Source organism: Halyomorpha halys, unplaced genomic scaffold (assembly GCF_000696795.3).
Source record: "Halyomorpha halys isolate HHAL.00 unplaced genomic scaffold, Hhal_1.1 Scaffold88.1, whole genome shotgun sequence".
Lineage (NCBI taxonomy): Eukaryota > Metazoa > Arthropoda > Insecta > Hemiptera > Pentatomidae > Halyomorpha > Halyomorpha halys.
Window position 1 is genome coordinate 1,952,847 of NW_027114863.1, and position 12,150 is coordinate 1,964,996.

The window sequence follows — 12,150 nt, forward strand, 5'->3', positions numbered from 1 at the left end:
GTTTCAATATAGAAATATTTTTTCTGGTAACCTAAAACAGATAATTAATAGATTGATAATGCTTAATTTTCATTCTATTTCAAAAGTATTTCTAAATTGAAAATAATTTAATAAAATACGTTTAATTATAATCCCTGAGACGATTACTCGTTAGGAGTTGAAGATATCTTAGGACTCTTTGGGAGTTGAAGAAGTATAGTCAAAGATTTAGTGCTCACTTAAAAAAATTTATTATTTCTCATCGATATACTTGTAGTACAAAAATAAATAAATAAAAATTAAAAATACAAGTGGTTTCCTCATAAAGACTAAACATGTTTAATTTAACAATTTATTTAATAAGTTGTTCAGTATGTTTTGATAAAGAGTGCGATCCATCTCCATGCTTCATCACCCTGTGCATTACCATTTCCTTTGTCGCTATTTTGAGATCGTAAGCTAGGCCTAAATAGGCAAATAGATTAAGAAATCTTGATGCCAGGTTGAAGTACTGTCCGAATTCAGATGTGTTACAGTCCCAAGGAAAGGCGTGGTGGAAATTGTGCCATCCTTCTCCCAGCGCGAAGAAAGACACGTATGGGTTCTGTACCGCGATGATTTCCCTGTCAATCAACAATATTTCATTAATATTAGAGATTAGAAAATGTAATATATCTATTAGGAAATTATTATTGACTAAAATATCAACAATGAATGCTCTATGTTACCACTCGTTCAAGGAATTTGTCAATCGGGAGCGGTGCTTGCAGGATTTCTTCCTGGTTGGAGATTCACCAACATCCCATAACACAATTATTTTTTATCTACTTTCATTTGGGTTGTGTGTTGTAGAAAAAACATACTTCCATGTATTTTTACATCGACCTATTAAGACTGCACTAAAGTTTTTGTGTGTTGGAATGTTTACACAGGAAGAAACTTTTCTTGTTCGCCAGTAAAGAAAAAGAAAATAATATTACATGTCGATGAAACCCTGAGCAAACAGGGGTTTGAAGTACTATTTACAGTGTTTTTAAAGCTTATAGGCATTCTATTACTGCATTTTATTTATTTATCTATGTATATCTATTTATATGATCTATCTCTAGCGGTTCCTATATATATATATATATAGATGAGTTTTCCAATCTCTATTAGGCTATGAGAATGAGGTGGTATGCGGGGATTTTAAACTATAAATTGAAGATTGGTTTGCATTAGGTTGTACTCGTATTTACAATCTAAGTATAATGATCCACGCTCTCTTATAGGTAGACTTTTTGACTTTTACGGTGTATTCAATACTCTATGAATTGAAAATACCAGCTTTCCAAAATACCAGAGATCCTTTATAGTCATATTGACTCTAAGTTTAATTAATTTTTTCATTCAAAGTACAACCATTCTACTTAGATGGTCTCTGGTCGATGTTGTCTTGTAGTTCATGGGGATCTTAGCGTCGTTGGTCCATGGTCCTCTCTTGGATCTTCCTCATCAGCCTGACCTAGCTAGAGATGTCCGTCCTTGGCTGCGCTACCTACACTACAGTGTCCTTCCACTTCTGTCTGTGTGTCCTACTCATGGGTCTCTCTCCGACTGACAGCCACTGTGTGTCTTCCTTTTGGATGTCCTTTGATAAGTCTGTCCTAACATGTGCAACCAATTGTCTAATTCCAACGACCTTCAACCTATTATGTACCTGCGACCTATGACCAGCTTTCATAATGAAAGCTAATAGTATTAGTCCAAAATAAAAGTATTGAAACAACGTGTTAATTACACTAATACTTTTTTTTTTCATAATAGGGAGGACTATTAGTGAAGTTAAAAAGTACTAAAGTACAAGTCAGTGTAATTGTATTAAGTTAAATCGGCAAGACTCATAGTATTAGTTTGTACTTTATTATTAAAAAGGCCCAGGTGTCACATATGTTCACCCTACCGGTCTTGTGAGAAGGCCAATGCCGACATTGGAACTATTTAAAATTTACTTTTCATTTTCCTTTTTACCATGCTGTTGTTTCTAATACTAAGCAGGGGATTGATCAGTAATGACCAAGAGGTGCTTCAGAAAACTTTATGGTAATAATAATAATAAAGTGGTAACTCTTTGAAATCTTATTTGTATTATTTTCTTTATCTGTTCAGTTTTAGATTGCAGACTTTCAGATTGCTATTTGTTATGTATTATATACAATTTCTTTGTAGTAGCTTTATGCCAGGAAAATTTCAAGAACCTACCGTCGACGAACCACTATGAGAGGAAGCTGACAACCAGGAATGAGACTGCATGGAACCGTGGCAGAGCGGATATATGGTGAAGGCGGTGTCCTTCAGTGTGGCCCGAGTGCAGATGACTAAGTGCAGCTGCAGCTCTAAGATGCACAACGTATATTAACCTTATTGTTATTGTGTTTCTTTCCCAAGTTGTAAAATAAGAACATTTTCAATAATGTGTTGCTTTCTGGCAGCAGTAGCATTCTTTAACGTAATACCCACTGCTGCCGAAAATCCCATATGACCTAGTATACGAGCCCAGTGGAAAAAAAAAATCAGTTAATTAACCCCAATTTTTGATTACTTTCAAGGAAACCTATGTATAATTACCAGACAAAATTGATAAATCTACTTACCATAGTGAGAGGAAATAAAAAATGTTGGCTGTTGAAATAATAAAAAGATATTTTTTCATTTGAAACTATTAGCATTACTAGAAAACCTAAGAGCATATCATTTAAAGTAGAGTAAATTTTCTAAAATATGAGCCCTAATAGAACTATTATGCTCAATAGTTACCGAGCTATAGCTTTTTAAAAAGCAGCAATTCACAGAAAATGTTCTGAAGAATCAGTAGGTAGTGAAGTCTATATCTCAGGAACCATAAGACGTACAAATGCCTATTAGTATTCCAATTAAAGCTAGTTCAATGAACTGCGAAGTAGTTTAAGACATTTATCTTCGTAGAAGTATTAGTTATCATGATATTTACTAAAATAAATGTTCCGAACACATGTCATGTGCAAAATTTACCTATAACACTAGGAAACATAATAGAACATCATTTCATGTAGAATAAATTTCCTAAAATATTATCCCTAATAGTGCTATTTACGTTTAATAGTTCCCGAAATACATTTACTTAAAAACCCACATTTCACAAAAAATGTAATAAATCAGAAGGTAGTCAATTTATTTAGAGATATCTATATCCCAGGAACCATTAGATTACAGTTGTATACTAGCACTCAAAGTAAAGTTAGTTTTAATGCGCTATAAAATCATCGATATATGAAAAAATTTATCTCAGTTGAATGTGCCATAAATTAGTTTATTACACTTATCTTCGTAAGAGTAGTAGTTTTCATTATATTTACCAATATTAATTCACAAAATAATTATTTCTAGTTGTACGGACAAAATTGATCATCTATGAAAAAATATATCTCAATTAAATGTACTATAAGGACAATCTAACGTGTAAGTTACTTCCACTACCTATTTCCATTTCAAAACTCGTAGGCCACTAGTCACTTCTCTAATATTTCCCCACTTTGACTATTGCTGTACGGTATATGGGGGCGTCTCTGGGGATCTCGAGGCTAAATTAAAAGTTTGATAAATTGCTGTGTACGATTCATCTTCGAGATCCCAAGGGACGCTTCTGTTTCCCGTCTTTATGCAGAGTTGAAGAGGCTTTATCCTTCCTACCGTCGTAAGTATTTCTTGGCATCCTTCATCTTCCAGGTCATCCAATCCCGCCGTCCTTCATACATCTCCGGGCTCCTTCAATTCAAATCCTCTGTTCGTTCCCGCAATACCCGTTCCCGGTCTTCAGATTTATACACAAGGGCCCACCGAACCGCTGCTTTCGATAGATCGTTCATTAAGCGATCCTCATCCCTTTGGAACTCCACCCCTTCCAGCATCCATCGCTCCAATACCCTCCCTACCTTTAAATCCCGCCTGTTCAATCATTTCTTATCCATTCAGACCCCATAAAATTGTAATCAATATAATTGTAAATATGTATATCATTCTTAATTATTTTTACATCATTTTCTTTTTTTTATTGTCCAACTAATTAAAGTGAGAAACCAACTCCTCAGCCATTATCTGTCTATTTCTTTCTATTATTCTAAAGGGACTCATCTGCGAATAAATAAAGTATTATTATTATAAATTAGTTTATAACACTTATCTTCGTAGGAGCAGTAGTTTTCAGAATATTTAATAAAATAAATTGATACCTAGTTGTTCGGACCTTGCGTAGTTAATATTCATATACAAATATCATAAAAACTATTACGTAGATAAACGTTATTAACTACTTTATAGTACGTTATGATAGCTGTATTTCGAGTGCTAATAGACATCTGTACGTCAAATGATTCCTGAGATGTAAACTTCCCTACATAAATACTCTAACTACTGATTTTTCAGTATATTTTTTATGAAATGTTGCTTTTTAAAAAACTATATCTCTGGAAATATTAAATGATCGGAGTTTTATATATTTAAATATATAGCTTCATATATTTTCGAATGAAAAATTAATTTTTTTCAACGTTTTTCAATAGCTAACATTTTTTTATTTCCCCTAACAATGGTTGATAAACTCATCAATTTTAAATAGTAACTATATATAGTTTTCATTAGAGTACCAAAAATTAGGGTGAAATAACTTTTGTCTCTTCTTGGACTCACTGAAATACTTATGGTTAAAAAAAAATTAACAAAAAGTAAGTATCTGAAAGCACTAGCCAGAAGGTAGGTAGCTGACAAACCAAGTACTATACTTAGGTATTATACTATTATTATTAAGTAATCAAATACTTACTTTTCGTAAGGCTTGTTTCCGTACATGTGTGCAAAGCTGTTAACTGTCCATGTTATATGGAAATTGAGTACCATCCTGAAGACATAACCCACCATCAAACTGTACCAAGGGTCCTCGTTCAAAAAATAATACGGTACAGCTACGAGGGTTACCAAAGAACTGATTAAGTGTAATAGTATGTAGTACCTGAAATATAAAAATCATAGAAGATACTTACACCTTAATATTAGTGTTGTATGTAAATGCATTGCATAATATATGTTTTAACTTCTATGGGTTATTATACCATTTGGAAAAGTTTACCAACCACTTATTAATTGAAAATAAAAATTCATTAAACCGCCAATGATACTTTACAGATAATAAAATGATTTATAGAGGATGTTCGAGTTTCTTGCAACCATTAGCTGTGAATCCAATTCGGACAAATTGTACTTGAGTACACTTATTTAACTTGTAAAATGTTTGAATACTGATTACAGGGCTGAGAGAGAAAAACACTTGTTGTGCTAATCGAGTTTATACACGGCATATATAAGAAAGATGCAGGTTGGTGAAGTTGGTGTGATTAATGAGAGAGAGTGTAGATAGAAGTGAAACAGATTTAACATAGGTACATAGACTGAAAATTGGTGAAGAAAGAAAAATATAAAGGTAAACTGCACACACTAACTAGATACGTAAACAGATAATGTTATCTTTAATCCAAAGAGGTTACAACTTCAGTAAATAGGAATTACCTCTGGTAGCAACAACTTACTTAAAGATTTTCACACTATTGAAATACATTTCTAGGAATTTAATGTTGTTAAGGTTTAAAGGTGGTATGGGTTTAAGGTTGTAAGGGTGAAATAAATGGGGAACAATAAAAGAAATTAAGGAGAGGAAAGTGAGATTGGAATTTAATTAGTATACATTTATTAAATTAAAATAATGTTCAGAAGTGGCCTGGCCTGAACATATTATTACGAGTGTATCACAATAGTACTTAGAGAGAGAGAGAAAGAAAGGACGGATTATAACTTTGAAGGGATAACTTCATTCTTGTCTTACGTTCTTTTATTGAGCTAAGAAAAACTCCTTAAGGTTCTAAGCCGAAGATTCTCATCTATCCTATAATTTTGGATATTATACTTAGTATTTGAATGTTTTTCAACTACTAATGTTTAAATGTTTCCCGTTACCCAATGGGCGGCACTCACAAAAATAGCCGTGAGAGCGACGAACATATCCTATGAAAACCACGTCATGAAATGCACGATATATTTCTTATGTACATCGCGCAAGGCCTTGGACCTCCACGGTCTATTGCGCCAATAATAATAAGTGATAATAATAATCAACACTGCCTGAATTGGTTCACTAAGAAATAAAGGCATAACTATTAAATTAAAATATCCTTTAAAGTTGACAAATATCATTACGGCATTTGTTATCGTAATCTAAAATATACGATTAATATTACTAATTGGGAAAAGAAATCTGAACTTACTTTTTCTGGAACATGATCAAAGGATCGGCATCCAAATCCGACATATCGATTTGTTTACCCTTCCTGAGGACCTCAGGATGTTTCTTCATCATGAGCCAGCCCATGTGGGAAAAGAAGAATCCTCTGTTGGAGTTGTGAGGGTCGGCGTCGGTGTCGCTGAATTTATGGTGTGCTCTGTGGTCCCGAGCCCAAATCCAAACGCAATTCTGAGTTGAAATAACATGAAACATAAATTTATTTATCTTGGGATTGATGAAATTTAAGGGGCAGTTGCACCAATCACCGGTAAAACTAAGATTTGTCCAAGAGTTTAGTAAAACTCAGTTAACTTAGCGATCTGTTTCTGGTCAGTTTAGTTTACCAGGTTACCAAGATTACCTGAAACTGAGATAACTCGGTTGATCGCGCTAGTGTTCTCGAAAATTCAAATCAAATATTGGTTGAACTTTATAATTATAATGTTTTTATCTAAGTTTTCTGTTTTTATTCCAATTAATTGCGCACAGCTAAGACCATTGTTCCCAACAAAAATGAACCAAAAGGTTGCATTTTATGTAACCCAAATAACTTTTCGTAAAGTAAAAAGCCTGTCTTGGCTTCATTGATTATGTTAGTGGAATTGAATTGAAACTCTTGTTTAATTATGTACAAAAGAAGCTAGATTTCTCCCCTAAAAAGAAGGAAATTCTGTTAGGTTAGAAATATTTGGTAAAAAAAAATACAGTAATATCAAAACTGACACTTTTATATTCAAACAAAAACTAGACTGTTGGGAAGAAATAAAAATGGGTTAAACACAAATCAACATATACAATTAAGGACGACTTATAATTTTAGAGATGTGCAGGAATATATGAAGAAGGTTGCCAAAGGAAATTTGCAGCCAACAAGCAGTACTTGCTGGTTTGAGTTTAGAAGGATATAATGGGATTTATATTAAACAACGTTGGGGGATATCCTATCTATCCAAGTAAGTGTTTGACTATATGATAAATATTTTAGATTAACAGTATAGAATTATAGAATTAGTGAAAAAGAAGATAGGAAAATGAACGAATGGATTTTAAAAGAGAACGATATAAATAAAATAGATTTGAATTTATTTGCTTTTAAGAAAACAATTCCTAGTTTTACTGCATACCAAGATAGTACAAGAGCAAGGTTGAAAAAAAGGCAGTCTTTTCACTTCAATTTTTTATTATTACTTTAATGAAAACTATGTATACTTATTACTCAAAATTGATGAGTCAACCAAGTATAGGTAGGGGGAATAAGAACTGGCGTCTGCTTCAAAACGTTGAAAAGTTCTCGAGATACAACTTTTTAAAAAGCAACATTTCATAAAAAATGTACTGAAAGTACACACACAGTAGTTCGACTTACAAATGTCTATTAACACTCAAACTGAAGCTAAATGCATGTAGAATATAGAGTATTTTATAACGTTCATCTTCATCGGAGAAGTTGTTTTTTGTTGACAAAATAAATTCTCAAAATGCTAATTTCTAATTGTTCGGATAAAATGTTTGATTTTTGAAAAAATATAAGACGTACATATATCTGCCAGGACTTGAAATAAAGGTAATTTGTCTTGATATAAAGTAGTTTATGACACGTATTTTTGTAGGGGTAGTAGTTTTTATAATATTCGCTTATCAATATAAATTTTGTCCTAAACTATAAATCAATTTATTTTAGCAAATATCATGAAAAATACTACTGCTACGAAGATACATTTTATAGACTAATTTATAGTAAATTAAACTAGTTATTTTGTTTAGTTAGTTATTTTAAAATAACTTCTGATTTTTCCGGGCCTTTTTTATGAAATGTTGCTTTTAAAAAATTTGTATCTCGGTAAATATCGAACGTATATAGGACTTTTATGGCTCATATTTTAGTAAATTTGCTCCACTTTAAATGATATTCTCTTTGTTACATACTGGAAGATTGCTGATTCACCGTGTGTATCAATAAATGGAATTTGGTCCGGGTACGGTCAAATAAAACTCAAATAGTAAATTGGTGTACTATTTTTATTTGAGCCAACGTTTCGCCCCACGTTGCAGGGCTTCGTCGGGCTAAAAGAGATACAAACAATTAACTTAAGTACAAAAATAATAACGTTGGCTCAAATAAAAGGAGTACACCAATTTACTATTAGAGTTTTATTTGACCGGACCAAATTCCATTTATTGATGTTCTCTTTGATTTTCTGGTGTTGTTAGTTTTAAAGATATAGAGCTCCGAATGAAACATTTTTATTTTAACGTACTGGAACAGCCACCATTTTTTATTCCTCCTACCTATACTTGGCTGATTTATCAATTTTTACTTATTTCATAGTTTTCATTAAAGTAATCAAAAATTAGGGCGAAATAATTGAATTTTTTTCTTCTTTGGCTCTTGTGCTAAGAGGTATTGAAGTTTTTGTCAACTATGTTACCAAATGGCCGATAGGGCTCAATATACCTATCTGTAGATCATCACCTTTTGATATCTTGGATTCAACTAAGAATCAGCCTGAATAGCTCCATTTTTTTAAGAGTTCACTAAAAAAATAATCTGATGAAACAAAATTATTTGTTTCAAGATCCTTAGAAGCCTTTTAATTTAAAATTTGAACTATTATAATAGAAAAACTATTTTTTTTTAAATATAGTTTGTACTTCCTATGATGTTAAACCAAATAACGATACTATTTTAATTAAAGTTTGTATTTAAACCCCAGAAGTATTTGTTGTTTCTTTATTTCCTAGAGGACTAACCCATCTTTTTTCTTCCTCACTACTTAAGCTAGCGAAGGTTTTTTTTTATTGATGCTGTTGGAGCGAGAGGCGTTTCTGAAAAACCGACCTCTTCCCCGGAGTAAAATGTTCGCTGGTTCGGGTTAAAAAATAAAAGATGGAGGACCTGAAATGAATATAAAAAGGCTAAATAATGAGGATAATTAAATAATAAAAAATAACCTCCCAAGTGATATATACAATTTAATAAATTAAAATATGAATAATGAAAATAAAAAAAATGAATCATTTCCTGTTGTTACAAAAATAAAATAGTGAGTTATGAAGTAAATAGAGAATACTTGAATTTATATACAAATTAAAAAAATTTTCTTTATACAAAAAAGGAAATTTGCTTTACACTAACTGAGTTGGTTAGCAAATAAAAAAATAGGAAGCTCAATGATAAAAAAAAAGATTGTCACTCACAGTAGATGGGAAGAGGGTCGATAAGCGTCGACTATACCTCTACGTATAGCATATCTCATCGGAAATGGCCTTCTTCGACGAGTTGGTGTTGAGCGAGTCAATAAAAAAACGGAATGGTGAGCATTTTTAGAAAAAAAATGAAGGTGAGACCAGGTGGGTCCAAGAACTGCTCCCGTAATGACTACAGACTGTCCACTCTAGGCTACAGACTGTCCACTCTAGGCTACAGACTGTCCACACACAGGCTACGGACTGCCTTATCAGTCCAAGTAGTGGCAGTAATCCCATACATGCCGAGCCGCAGCGATGTATTTATATTATACACGCACCACAAAGAAATTCTAATTGTCCATGATTTACGTAAACAAATTTTTTAATATATTATTATTATTATTATTATGGGACTACACTGCCTGCAAGAACCCGGACCTCCTCCTCAACAGCCACATGGTCTCTTGCCTTCTCCTTCCATCTGTCAACCTTGATCAGCTTCAAATCCTCCTCCACATCGTCCAGCCATCTGATCCGGGGACGTCCTCATTTCCATTTTCCATCTGGTTTGCTATAAACCATCTTTTTGGGTATCCCCTCATCGGGCATCCTCTAACCATCCTAATCTTGCTCTTTTAATTAACACCACGATGCTGGGTTCCCCGTACAGATTTATCAGTTCCTCATTCCTTCTTCTTCTCCAAATTCCATTCCCCGAGACTCCTCCCCATATCCTTCTCAATACCTTTCTCTCCCAGGAGTTGAGCATCTGTTCTGCTTTTCTTGTCAAGGGCTATGTTTCTTCCCCATAGATCACTACTGGCCTTACGATGGTTTTGTAAATAACCACTCTCATCCTTTTAGAGAGAGTTATAAAGTTCAGTATTTTCTGCAGTGAGAAATAACATTTATTTCCTGCTGTTATTCTACTACTACTTTGTTATCATCTGTAACCAAGCTTCAACTGATTTACAGAAGTGAAGCTGTGGCCTCCGAACGTCACTTTGCTATTATCTTCTTTATCCTCTCTTGAGCTTTTCATGTACACCGTCTTGTCTTCATTCACCTTAAGGCCCAATTCACAACACTAAGCACAACTTAATATAAATTAAAAAATACAAATAACTGGTAATTAAAAATAAAAATGAACTTATAATTAACAAAAAGTAAAATACCAATAGGATGTAAATGGAATAGTAGAAAAAGAAAAGAAAATACTCTTTTGGGCTTTAGCAGATGCAGAAAATGAAAAATATTCGACATAACCTAAGGCAAGTTTATTAATAATTAACTTGATTCCTTGCTAATTTATTGTTTCAGAGTGATTTGACATTTAATTAAAGACCTGAATAGAATAGCCTGCAAAATGTTTTTAAATATTTAGATGTGAGGTGTACATTTATATTTAATGTATGTTGTAGTTAAAACTTAATGTATAATAAAATCTGTCAATTGTTAGATTGTTCTTGAGGATGGCCAATGCGGGCTAAACGTCAGACTGTTAAAGAATTAATAAAGACTGTTGAAACTTTACCTTTACCTGGATAGAAATTAATTAATTTATTTTAATTAAATTAAAAATAATTTTAGTAAATATTGGCTTCCGAATGCAAATATGCTATACCTGGCCAGCCAGAGTTTGCCCCAAGAGAAGGAACAGTTTCAAAGGTAGTTTTGCCTTAAAGCTACGATGCGACCACAGCCTGTGTGCTCCCATGGTGATTCCAAGTCCGCCGATTATGAACCCAATGACGAAAACTGTAATGTGATAATTACTCCAATGAGTGTAATATACTCACAAATATTAACAACAAAAAATTATTTAATACCAGGCTGGTGGGCTTTACATAGTTAATATAACAGTTACAATAAATATAAATAATTCTTAAGAAGAGAGAAAAAGAAAAGTTAAACAAAAAAACAATGACATTTATAGATTTAATAAAATAAATGATTGATTTCTAATGAGAAAAACAATTAATTTAAAAAAAGGAACGAAGAGAAAAAAAAACATTATAGTAGCGTCAATAATAGAATTTATAACAGGCTTTTCTGCATGGGCTTCAGTCTCCAGGACGAGCTAAATATTAAAATTTAAAAAAAATAACAAGCTACTACGCAAATGATCATATCCATTATTAACTTATTGGTGGGCTGTTAGGATCTTGAGACCTTTAAATATGCAGAATACATGTAGGATTAAATATTCTCTTTTAAAGTAAAAAATGGTAAATATGAGTAAAAATAATAAAATATTTTTTTGAGTTTTTTATTCCATATTTTCAATAGTCGTTTTTATTAATTATTAACAGTTGGCCATAAGGCTTTGGTAAATGTAGGTTAAGGTACAAATACAGTTTTTTATGATACTGTGAGGAGTTTTGAATTTCCAATTTATACATTTTTTGTATGTATAATTCATCATCATCATAATCAATCTAACTAGGGGGTTTGAGTGGTTAGGGAGTTCGGCAACTATATTGAATAATTTTTTTTTATTTTTTTTTTATTTTATTTATTTGATGATATTTACAACTGTATAAAAAAAAATACAACCAGTAAATTTGATCATAATGACATAAGATATGATACAGGATGTAGAGAAACTACCCAGTAGTAGAACTCTAAAACAGTTT

The 12,150-nt window shown here is 32.4% G+C and overlaps 1 protein-coding gene across 1 annotated transcript in view; it reads right to left on the reverse strand.

The window, feature by feature from the left end:
* Positions 1 to 317: 317 nt before the first annotated feature.
* Positions 318 to 12,150, reverse strand: part of LOC106677132 (acyl-CoA Delta-9 desaturase) — a 28,856-nt gene continuing 17,023 nt past the window's right edge. Inside the window, exons 3-6 of the mRNA XM_014414847.2 lie at positions 11,139 to 11,272; positions 6,309 to 6,514; positions 4,817 to 5,002; positions 318 to 602 (exon numbers count right to left, since the gene is read on the reverse strand). Of these exons, the coding sequence (XP_014270333.1) occupies positions 332 to 602; positions 4,817 to 5,002; positions 6,309 to 6,514; positions 11,139 to 11,272 (797 nt within the window). The 3' untranslated portion in view covers positions 318 to 331. The remainder of the gene's footprint in view (positions 603 to 4,816; positions 5,003 to 6,308; positions 6,515 to 11,138; positions 11,273 to 12,150) is intronic.